Source organism: Octodon degus, unplaced genomic scaffold (genome assembly GCF_000260255.1).
Source record: "Octodon degus isolate 3935 unplaced genomic scaffold, OctDeg1.0 scaffold00236, whole genome shotgun sequence".
Lineage (NCBI taxonomy): Eukaryota > Metazoa > Chordata > Mammalia > Rodentia > Octodontidae > Octodon > Octodon degus.
The window spans coordinates 2,382,574-2,393,371 of NW_004524812.1; the positions used below are offsets into that span (position 1 = coordinate 2,382,574).

Below are 10,798 nucleotides of genomic sequence, written 5' to 3' on the forward strand. Positions count from 1 at the left end.
GTATGCAATGTGTTAATTATTGAAACTGTCCTACCAATTTGATTTGAAACTGTCTCATTGCTATTTGTTTCTCAATAAAATTATGAAAAAAAAAGTTATGATGTTTTTTTCTTTTCTACCTTTATTTCCTCTATGCTACTTCAGTGGTACTTATAATGAAGGAAATGAGCAGGGCACTAAGTTAGAAAATGACTGAAGTCAGAGAAGGCCTCTTTGAAAAGGTAATATTGAAATAGAGACCTGAAGAAGAAAACAAAAAAGTCAGCCATGGGAAGAGTTGCATTGCCCATAGAGTACTGCTACCCTACAGAGGAAGTTAACTCTTAAAGAGGCAACAACACTGCTAGATGGTTAGACACTGGTAGCTCTGAGGGACAAAGGGGGTCAAAAGTAGCATGTTTTGCTAGTTATAGTAGTTATGGTTAAATGAACAGTCAAAGACCTCAGTGTATAATACATTTATAATCATTTGTTAGGTCTCAGACTCAAAATGACCCCATGGAGCACAATGACATTTTAAGGTTATACATTGTGTTTATTCACTATGACCCAGAGCTGCCTATTTCCAAACGAAGGTATACATCATAGCTGGATATCATGGCCTAGATCCAACAATATCAAAAAGGGACACATGCTTTAAAGATAGCCTCTGTTAGACTGAGATCATATTTAGATTCTCTCTCTCTCTCTCTCTCTCTCTCTCTCTCTCTCTCTCTCTCCTTTTTTTGTTTTCTTTTTGAGACAGGGTCTCACTATATAGTTCAGGCTGGCCTTGAACTTACTATGTAGCCCAGGCTTGGAATTCGTAGCAATAACCCTGCCTCAGCCTCTTGAGTGCTGGAATTACAGGACTGAGCCAGAACACTGACCACATGGGGGGAAAAAGCAAGGAAGACATTTTGTAATTTTAAAGTAATCTCTAAGAAAATGTCAATAAACACACATAAGGTAGATAAAACAATGATAATCACCATTGTTCACTGAGCCCCAGGAGTAACCCTTCTGTACATAAAAAGATAACTAAAGTCGCCGTCTATTCTGACGCATACATAGCATTGAGGTAGACTATAAGAAATAAAATAGGTTAAAAGGAAAAAACATTGAAGAAACATAGAGACTTCGAATTGTGGGGCAGAGAGTGAGAAGCGCCTCTCCGGCAAGTGTGATGTAGTGAGGCAAGAGATCAGAGTGTGCAAACGGGCAGGACAATTAGGCATGGCCTGCTGGTTATGGAGAGCAGCCCATCAGGGCCCGGATGCATGAGCAGGGCAGCTTCAGATGGCCCATACGTGACATCACAATAGAGCATAAAAGACTGAGCCCATTGGCCGCCTGGTCACAGTGATCTTCCTTTCCCAGTGGCCATTCTGCACATATGGCATATTTTCTTTTTATACAGTTTGTCTTCAGAGAAAGAGCTTCTCTTTCCAGACACTATTCTCTTTTCTCTAGTTTCCTACTTTTACCTTCAATAAATGTAAAACCTCTCCACCCTTCAGCTGTCCTGTCCAATTCTTTGTTTAAGACAACAAGAGCCTAGAAGGGACCCCGGGGTCCCTGGCATCCAGTAACAGCAGGGTAGAACAGTAGCTAGGTGGCAGAGAAATAGGGAAAGATGTAGTTAGCACAACTAACCCAGAAATTGGCCAGTGTAGAGAGAAGTCAGAGCACAGCTGTTGTGGGATGTGAAAAATAGGCTGTCACTGGAAAGTCTCCGGACTTCTCATCACATATTCCTCCATGCTGCAATAGGCAGCCATCTTGAGAAGGTTATGGCTGAGCTTGCTGACTTAGGAAGCAATAACCCTACATTTTCCTGTCCCCAAGAGCCCACAGTAAATGTTAACTATCTCTGCAAGTGACATCTTGGAGACCCAGTCTGGCCCAAAAAGCACCACAGAAACAACGTTGCTGAAATCTCTGTGTGATGCGTAACTGCTCAGTGATGCAGAAGAGAGAAAAACTCACTTCTCCTTTAAGAGCAGTTGGTCAGAGGCTACCTAGCTGAAGTTCGAGGGGCCAAAGTGGTTCACCTGACTACCTGAGCAGGCGCTTGGGCTCAAAGCGCCAGAACACTGGGTAGCAAATTGTATGGAGGAGGCTGCCACACTCCCAAGCCCCCACTCCTAAGCAGGACAGAAAGTTTTCCTGCCACTCAAGTAGTCTGCACAAAGGGCTCTAGAGCCCATCCTTGGAAGTACATTGAGAAAATCCTTCCAGAATAAATACCTTCCACAGGAACTTTACATTCTGCTATTTACTGTACTGGCAAGAACAGCTGAGAGATACTCCAACAGGATGTGATCCTAAACCACTCCCACCAACTACCTGGTGAGCAAGACAAAAGTGAAAAGTAAGAGGTGAATAACTCCAACCTTTGCCTCACTCCAAGAGGTGCACAGCCAAGAAGAGTTGGTTGGCATTGGCAGTGAGCGTCTATTCTTGACTGCCCCACTGACTCCCTTGGCTGAGACAACACTTCAATGTTTCCTCTTTTGTTTTGTTTTTTTGAGATAAGGTCTCATTACGTAGTTTAGGCTGATCTTAAACTCACTATGTATCCCAGGCTGGCCTCAGATTCACAGCGATTCTCTTGTCTCAGTGTCCTGAGTGCTTGATGTTCCCCAGGTGTGTGTTGCCACATCCACAAACTTTAATGTTTTATTAAGGCATTTTATATTTTCCTTTTGATTCATATATGTATATGAATAAAAATATATATGTACATGATAAAGAAATTATAATTTATAGACATATATCCTTTTGCTTTTCTCTCCTATTCTCTTCTGTTTCATATCCAAAGTTCTTTTCTTTTCTTCATTTTATATATTATTGCTTTCATTTCTTATGTTTTTCTTGCTTTCTTTCTTTTCCTTTTAAATTTATGGTTTTTCTTTTTCTGTGTTTTTCCTTGCTTTCTTCTTTTGGCTCGATTAATTTTTTTCATCACTTTAGACTTTTAAATAGTTTATCTTATATAATATTTGCCCCTGGCATTCCTGTTTCTATTACCATTCCTGTGGTTGCTGTTGGTTGTTATTCACTTTATTTACACATACATGTTGCTTGTGTTTGTGGGGGTTTTGTAACTTATGTTCCCCTTCCTGTGGAATGCTAGAGGCAAAGTCACATGTGGAGCAGATGCTCTGCTGCTGATCTGCACTCCTGTCCCTGCTAAAACGAGTTGCACTTTACTCTGCCTATGGCCCATCTCTCCTTGAAACTCAGAAAAGACTTCCATATAAAGAATAGAGGAGATACAATCTCTAAACTGATGACCTGACCTCAAATGAACACAGATGGGTTAGGGGTGACTGAAAAGCCACTCCTGGTTGTCCATTCCCCATAGTATCAGCAGAGAGAAACACAAAGATTGTGTATACTCTATCTACAAGTGGCCTCAGTACAAGTTGTCCCCACCTCCTTTGGCACCACACATTTCTGACAAGAGTATACAAATAACCACAGAGGATGCACCCCATATGCATCACTGTCCACAGCACAATTTTTTGAACTACCACAGAGACTTGACTCTTGCTGAGACTGCAAGAAAGCAGGCCTGTCAAGTTCCAACAAGTATGCTCTGAGTCGATCACAGTCAAAGAAGCAACAGAGAAACTACACTATAAAGTCCAGTTGGAATTAAATTCTACAGTACACTATAAACTGACATCCCGGGGCTCATCGATAAGAAAAAGCTATTCCATAAGAAGGACCTCATATACAAATAGAAGAGATATACATGTCAACCAATGCACAAATATCAGAATAGAAATAAAAGAAATATGATAAAATATGACAACATTATCATTCTAAAAATTCTTAACTTGGAAGTAATGCACTCCAAAGATACTGATGTAAATAACACGGTGGACAAAGGATAATTCTAGCAAATGATACACAAATTTAAAGGCGATACAAATAAACAACAAGGAATTAAAATGACCGTGCAGAATACAAAAGAGCAATGCAACAAGGAGAGATTCTGAAAAAGGAATCAAACAGAAATATTGGGAGTGATAAGCTCAATAAGTCAAATTAAGAATTCTGTTGAAAATCTCACTTATAGATTAAATCAAGCAAGAGAATTAATATCAGGTCCTAAAGACAAGGTAAGTAAATTATAATAATCAGATAGTAATAAATAAAGAATAAGAAATTATGAACAGGATACACAAGATCTCTGAGAAAACAAAAAGATCAAACTTCACAGTCATAGCAATACATAGAGTAGCTGAGCTATAGGCTAATGGCATAGATACCTATTTGATAAAAAAAAGCAGATAATTTTCCAAATCATGGAAATGATACAGACATCCTGATACTAGAAGTATTTAGAACCCCAGATAGAAAAGTCGAAAAAATAACATACCTGCTAAATACTAGGACATTCACAATATACTACAGTTATACTGCTAAAATTATAGAACAAAATACTAAAAACTGTAAGAGACATAATACATCATTTATAAAGGCAAACTCATCAAAATAATAACAGATTTCTCACAAGGAGATCTAAAGGGCAGGGGCACAGAAAATGACGTATTTAAAGACTTGAAAGAAAATAAATGAAATCTAGATAACTCTATCCAGGAAAGTTATCATTGTTAATATGCATAATAAGCATAAAGTAGAATTCATAACCACTAAACCAGCATTCCAGATGATACTTGTATCAGTTAGAGTTCATGAGCGCACAGAGAGAGAGAAAGAGAGAGAGAGAGAGAGAGAGAGAGAGAGAGAGAGAGAGAGAGACAGAGACAGAGAGACAGAGACAGAGAGAGAGAGACAGAGAGAGAGACAGAGAGAGATTTGCAAGGCAGGTTTACAATGCCCCCTGCAGTCAAATGTGGAAGAATGTTAAAGGGCCATCTGTGCACTGACTAGCTGGAAGAGCCAGTCACAGATGTAAAATCTTTGGAGCTCACAGCAGAGTCCTGTTGGGTGTTATATTAGAAAGCTGCAAGATCTGTGCCAGAAGGCTGAAGAGTCTGCACTGCAAAGGTGAGGAGTCTGTGCTGGACATCTGGACATGGATGGCCAATGCCATGGTGCACCCTGGAGCTCCTCTGAAGAAGCAGAACTGAGACTTCTTTCTTCTTTCTCTTTTTGTTCCACCCAGGCTACAAGCCTTTTGGTCGGTTGTGCCCAGGGCACATCTTTCCTCTTTAGTAAATTCATCATCCATATCCAGAGCTATGTTAAGCATAAAGGGTTTAAAAATCCTAAGTATAGAAGTACCTTACCTCCACATAGTAAAGGTTATATATGATAAATTCATAACCAACATCAAATTGAATGGAAGAAAACTCAAAGCATTTCCTCTATAATCAGGAGAACAAAACAGATGCTTTCTCTCACTACTAGTTTTCAATATAATATTGAAATATTAACCAGAGAAACTAAGCAAGAGAAAGAAAGAAACAGGATGCAAATAGGAAAGGAGGAATTTAAAACAAGCTTGTTTGGAGATGCTATGATTCTATACTCAGAAGACTCTAAAGAACCCAGTAAGACACTTTTAAAATTGATACATTAAAAATGGCAAGATAGGGACAGGGGAGATGGCTCAGTAGAATAAGTGCTTGCTTCTCAAGTGCAAGGGCCTGAGTTCAATCCACAGTTCTGAAAAAAAAAATGACAGGATACAAAATCAACACAAAATGTGACATCTTTTTCTTGGATCAAAAAGCTTGCATTTAATTTTTTTAAGGCACATTAAATCAATTCTCATAAGAGTAGGCAGAAATCAGGAGTAAGAACAAAAGATTATTCCACTTTAGCCAACATACACTAGTGTCATTTTTCAAATTTACAGAGAGTCCATTTCTAGTCCCCGTTTTTCTCTTCTGAAAGGATTTCAAATTCACCACGTTAAACAAAGTTCTTGGGGTTAGGGCTAAGGTTCTGTGCTAGCAACAGTGGAAGGATGTCCTGGAGTACTGGTTTAGGGTCACTCTACTGCCCACCAACTCCTCCCTTACAACATGAGGTGGTTTCATTTATTTTTTTTTCAAAATTTTATTGATAAACAGATAGCAATGAGACAGTTTCAAATCAAATCGGAGGTACAGTTTCAACAAATAATACACTGCATACATTCTTTCTAGTGGTTAATTGCTGTACAAGATGCAGACTTGAGATCCTATTTACAAACACCATTAAAACAAATCATTCTATTCATTAAGAGAATGCAACTATATATCTATCCTAACCACTTTGAATACACAGATACAAAATGGACATTCATCTGTATACCCCATTTTTTCTCAGTTCAGTTATTGAATACTATAGGTGTGTAAACTCAGCAAAATATTCTAAAAGAGTCCAGTAGCCCATAATAGCATTGGGTCTTCTGTTTAACTGGCAATGTCAGAAATTATTGACCTGAGTACCCCACAGCTCAACATAACAACATGGTTTTACTTCCTATATTTCGTCTTCATACTTTTCTACTGGATGGTTAAGACCAAGGTAAAGCAGGACCTGTGCAACAAGAATTGTAGCTTTTTGGTCTGAGAAGGTCAGTGAAATCCCCTCAGGATTTATCCTGAGATCCTGTACCTCAGATTGTAGAACCTTTGTCAGTGCAGCCATGTGGATGAGTCACGGCCATTGCTTGGCCAATGTGCTCTCTGTGAAAGCCTGAGAGAGTGTCTTCTCCCCATGTGACTCTCCTTAGGCCCACTCTACATCATCGATCACTTTCCTCTTTGGCCCCATAATCTTCTTGATCAGAAAATTTGGGACACTACCGAGGTACATGTCGTTACAGTACAAGTTCTCATATGTCCTGAGTCTTAATTGACCTTAGAAGGCTAGGGCCAAAATGTTGGCTTGAGGTGGTTTCATTTAGAGTCATGAATTTCGGTCCATCCTGAGCTCTCTGGCTCTAGGAAGGGCCCTTCATAGCAACAGGCATTGGAGCTGCAGGGGCGGGGTCCCTGCCACTGACCTGTGCCGGTCTTTATTCTTGTATTTTTTACGGCCGCTATGATGACTCCCTGAGGAAGTGGAAGAAGTAGCCTTATGAGGCTTCACTCTCTGCATAGATCCATCCAGATCCTCAGAGTCCTCTTGGCTGGGCTCATTTTCCTGATTGTGGAAGTGCGGAGAAGTGAATCTTTCTTTCTTTCTTTCTTTCTTTCTTTCTTTCTTTCTTTCTTTCTTCTTTCTTTCTTTTTTTTTTGTGTGTACATGTCTAGCTTTTATTTGCTCATTAAAGTCAAATATTCAATTTAAATGACTGTTCTATTGCCATATTTTATCTTTTTTATTTTACATTTTAATAATTTTTTGAGAAACAAGTAGCAATACATACTGCTTGTCATGGCATACCAATTGCTACCATACTGTTTCTCAAGTAAATGTTTTTTTAAAGGGTAATAAATGAAAACAAGAGACAAGAAAAAAATAGAGGACTGTCTTGCTACAATGCTGTATGTGGTTAGATTTCTAAATTTCTGTGTAAAAATATGTAATTGTTTATTGCTATTTTTGAAAATATTTTTCTATGTTTTTAGTTTTTTTTTCTTTTTTTTTCTTCACATTCTATAGGGATTTAAAGTTTAACCTATCAGTACTTGATAGAAAATACCTGTTCCATGTTATGTCTAAGATGTTTGATGTTTAGACAGATAGTGAGATTAAGCTCAATTGCCTATGTTATAGGACAATAACATCATTAAGCTTCTCTTCTGGAGGGTTAACAACTTAAGTTGGCAACCAAAAATTAGAGAAAAATAAGGGCTGAAAGGACAGGCAACATTTTGGCCCTAGCCTTTCAAAGTCAGTGAAGACTCGGGACATAGGAGAACCGGTACCATAACATCCTATAACTCAGCTGTGTCCCAAATTTTCTTGTCAAGGGGATTATGGGGAAACAGAGGAAAGTGATCGACAATGTAGAGTGTGCCTAAGGAGAGTCACATGGAGAGAAAACATCTCTCAGGCTTTCTCGGAGAGCAAATTGGTCAAGCAATGCCCATGACTCATCCATATGGCTGACACTGACAAAAGATCTACAAAGTGCTGTACAGGGTTTCAGGGTAAATCCTGAGGGGATTTGATTGACCTTGTCAGATAGAAAAATTACATGTCTTGTTATATAGGTCTTGCTTTATCTTGATCGTAACCATCCAGCAGAAAAGTATAAAAATGAGATATAAAAAGTAAAACTATATATATTAATAGGCTGAGCCATAAAAGGCTCAAGTCAACAACTTCTGACACTGCCAGTCTTGCGGATAACCCACTACCATTATAAACTACTGGACTATATTGGATTACTCTGCTGAATTCACGCACCTACAATATATGAATGGCAATGTAATACACATCTCTGACAGAAGTAAAAAAGGGGATGTAAATGGGCCATTTTGTAGTGGGGAAAAATGTGTGTGTATGTGTGTGTGTGTGTGTGTGTGTGTGTGTGTATAGCATAAATATACAGCTACTTTCTTAGTTCAATGAGAAGGATTTGAACTAATAGTGTTTAGACAAGATATCATGTCAGCATCTTGTACTAGGAATAATTACTACCAAGACAACAATATGCAATGTATTAATTTTTGTAACTGTCCTACTAACCTGTTTTGAAGTGTCACTTTCTGTCCCATTTTCTGGCTCCCTCTTTTCAATGAGCTGGTCCTGAACTCCTGCCAATTCACTTTCGGCAGCTGCTGATGTGACTGAAGATTTACTGAAGTTCCGCTGGGCTTCTTTAAACTTCCGGTTCCTTGGATCATTTTTGCTGTTGGAGTTTTTTTGGTTGGTCAGATAGAGATCCCAGCCATGAATAATATTGCCATACATTTGAGTGTCTTCCAGGTAGCTTCCCTCAGAAACATAGATCTGTCTCTCCAAGTTTGCCAGTATTTCTGCCAGCTCCTGCTTTGGCTTCATGAGCTCCACCAGCTGCCACCAGATGTCCAGGATATGCAGTGGGGCCACCTTGTGCATCACCATGTTGGGCTGGAGTGGCGGCAATGGCACAAGCCATGGCACCTTTTTTATACACAAATAAAGAAGTTACTGAGAAATAATCCCACGTATAATGGCCTTTACAAAAACGCTAGGAATAAACTCAGCCAAGGAGATGAAAGATCTCTAAAATAAAGATTATTTTAAAAAGGAAAAAATGAAAAAGATACTAGAAGATGGAAAATCTCCCATGTTTGTGGATAGGGAGAATGGAACAGTATTAAGTGGACATAGTTCCCAAAATGATCTACAGGTTCAATGCAATTTCCATAAAATATGTGATATTCTCCACAGAACTAGGAAAACCATTCCTAAAAGTTATACTGAAGCACAAGATACTCCTAATGGCCAAAACAATTCTAAGCAAAAAGAACAATGTTGAAAGTATCACAATACCAAATTTCAAAATATATTCTAGAACCACTGGGGGGAAAAACCCACAATTTGGTATAGGCATAAAAACAGACACTTAAACCAATAAAATAGAATAGAGGACAAAGTAATAAAGTAATGCATCTACAGTCATCTGATTCTCAACAGAGGAGAAAAAAAACCACATGTTGATTTAAAAAAGACAGCCTGTTTAACAAACAATGTTAGAAAAAGCAGAACATTCACTTATAGATGATTACAACTAGATCCCTATGTAGAAATCAATTTGAAATGGATTAAAGCCCTTAATGTAAGACACGAAAATTTGAAAATAATAGAAAGAAACTGGAGAAACAATTTAACATATTGGTACCGACAATTATTTCCTAAATAAGACTCCAATAGCTCAGGAAATAAGAAGAGACAAATGAGATTACATCGAATTAAAGTGCTTCTAGCTGGATGTAGTGGCACATGTCTGTAACCCCATTACTGTGGGAATATCAGGCAGCAAGATTGCAAGTTTGAGCCAGCTTGGGCAATGCGGTGACTTGGTGAGACCCCTTTTCAAATTAAAAACTACCAAGGGCTGGTGGGGGGGGGCGCCATAATGAACTAGACGCAGCAGTATTGAGAAATGCTCGGAAGACACTCACCAAGATCTGCTGGTACTCAGAATCAAAGAATGAATGAAAGCCAAAACACATGAAGGCACCTTGAAGGAGAAGCCCACTGGATGAACTGTAGTGTCAGGGCTTTTAGAGAATGAAGCAGAACCAACTCTCAATCTCACCACTGCTTACAGCAGTAAACATGCCATCTTGGGAAAAGTTCTGACCCCCTAAGGGAAGAAGCTTCACTTAGTCCACTGCTACTGGTGTCCAGACTAGTAGCCATGCACTCGTGCCCAAGTATTCTAGCTCTCTTCTCACTGGGAGATGGAGAAAGTATTTACAGAACACAGCTTCCTCAAATTATGACACTAAGGAGAAAAGGGACACTGGAGCTGTGTCCAAGTGCATACTATCTCACCACTCCTCAAAATCCTGCTGAGTATCTATACACGATGGAATACTACTTGTCTATAAAGGATAGATTTGAGACATTTATAGAAAGATGAATGCATCTTGAAAACGTGATGTTAAAGTATACAAATCAGACACACAAGCTTAAATACATTAAGAGCAAAACAAAAGATTTATAAAAGGAAATATATCTTCTGTAAATGTGAAAGGGGATCAAGTGATGGAATGTGGAGGTAGCTGGGAAGAGCATGAATGCAAAGATTTAAAATGTGTCATGTGGGATGGGGAGATAGCTCAGTGGAATAAGTGCTTTCCTGGCAAGAGCAAGGTCCAGAATTCAATCCCTGGTACCACAAAAAAAAAGAAAGAAAGAAAGAAAGAAAGAAAGAAAGAAAGAAAGAAAGAAAGAAGAAAGAAAG

The 10,798-nt window shown here is 38.8% G+C and overlaps 1 protein-coding gene across 1 annotated transcript; it reads right to left on the reverse strand.

Moving 5' to 3' along the window:
* Window positions 1–2,324: 2,324 nt before the first annotated feature.
* Window positions 2,325–8,967, reverse strand: LOC101590703 (chromatin modification-related protein MEAF6-like). The gene is made up of 3 exons (XM_004645711.2): window positions 8,590–8,967; window positions 6,956–7,131; window positions 2,325–2,328 (listed from the first exon to the last, which is right to left on the reverse strand). The coding sequence occupies exons 1-3, from the start codon at window positions 8,965–8,967 to the stop codon at window positions 2,325–2,327; spliced, it is 558 nt and encodes a 185-aa protein (XP_004645768.2).
* Window positions 8,968–10,798: the final 1,831 nt, after the last annotated feature.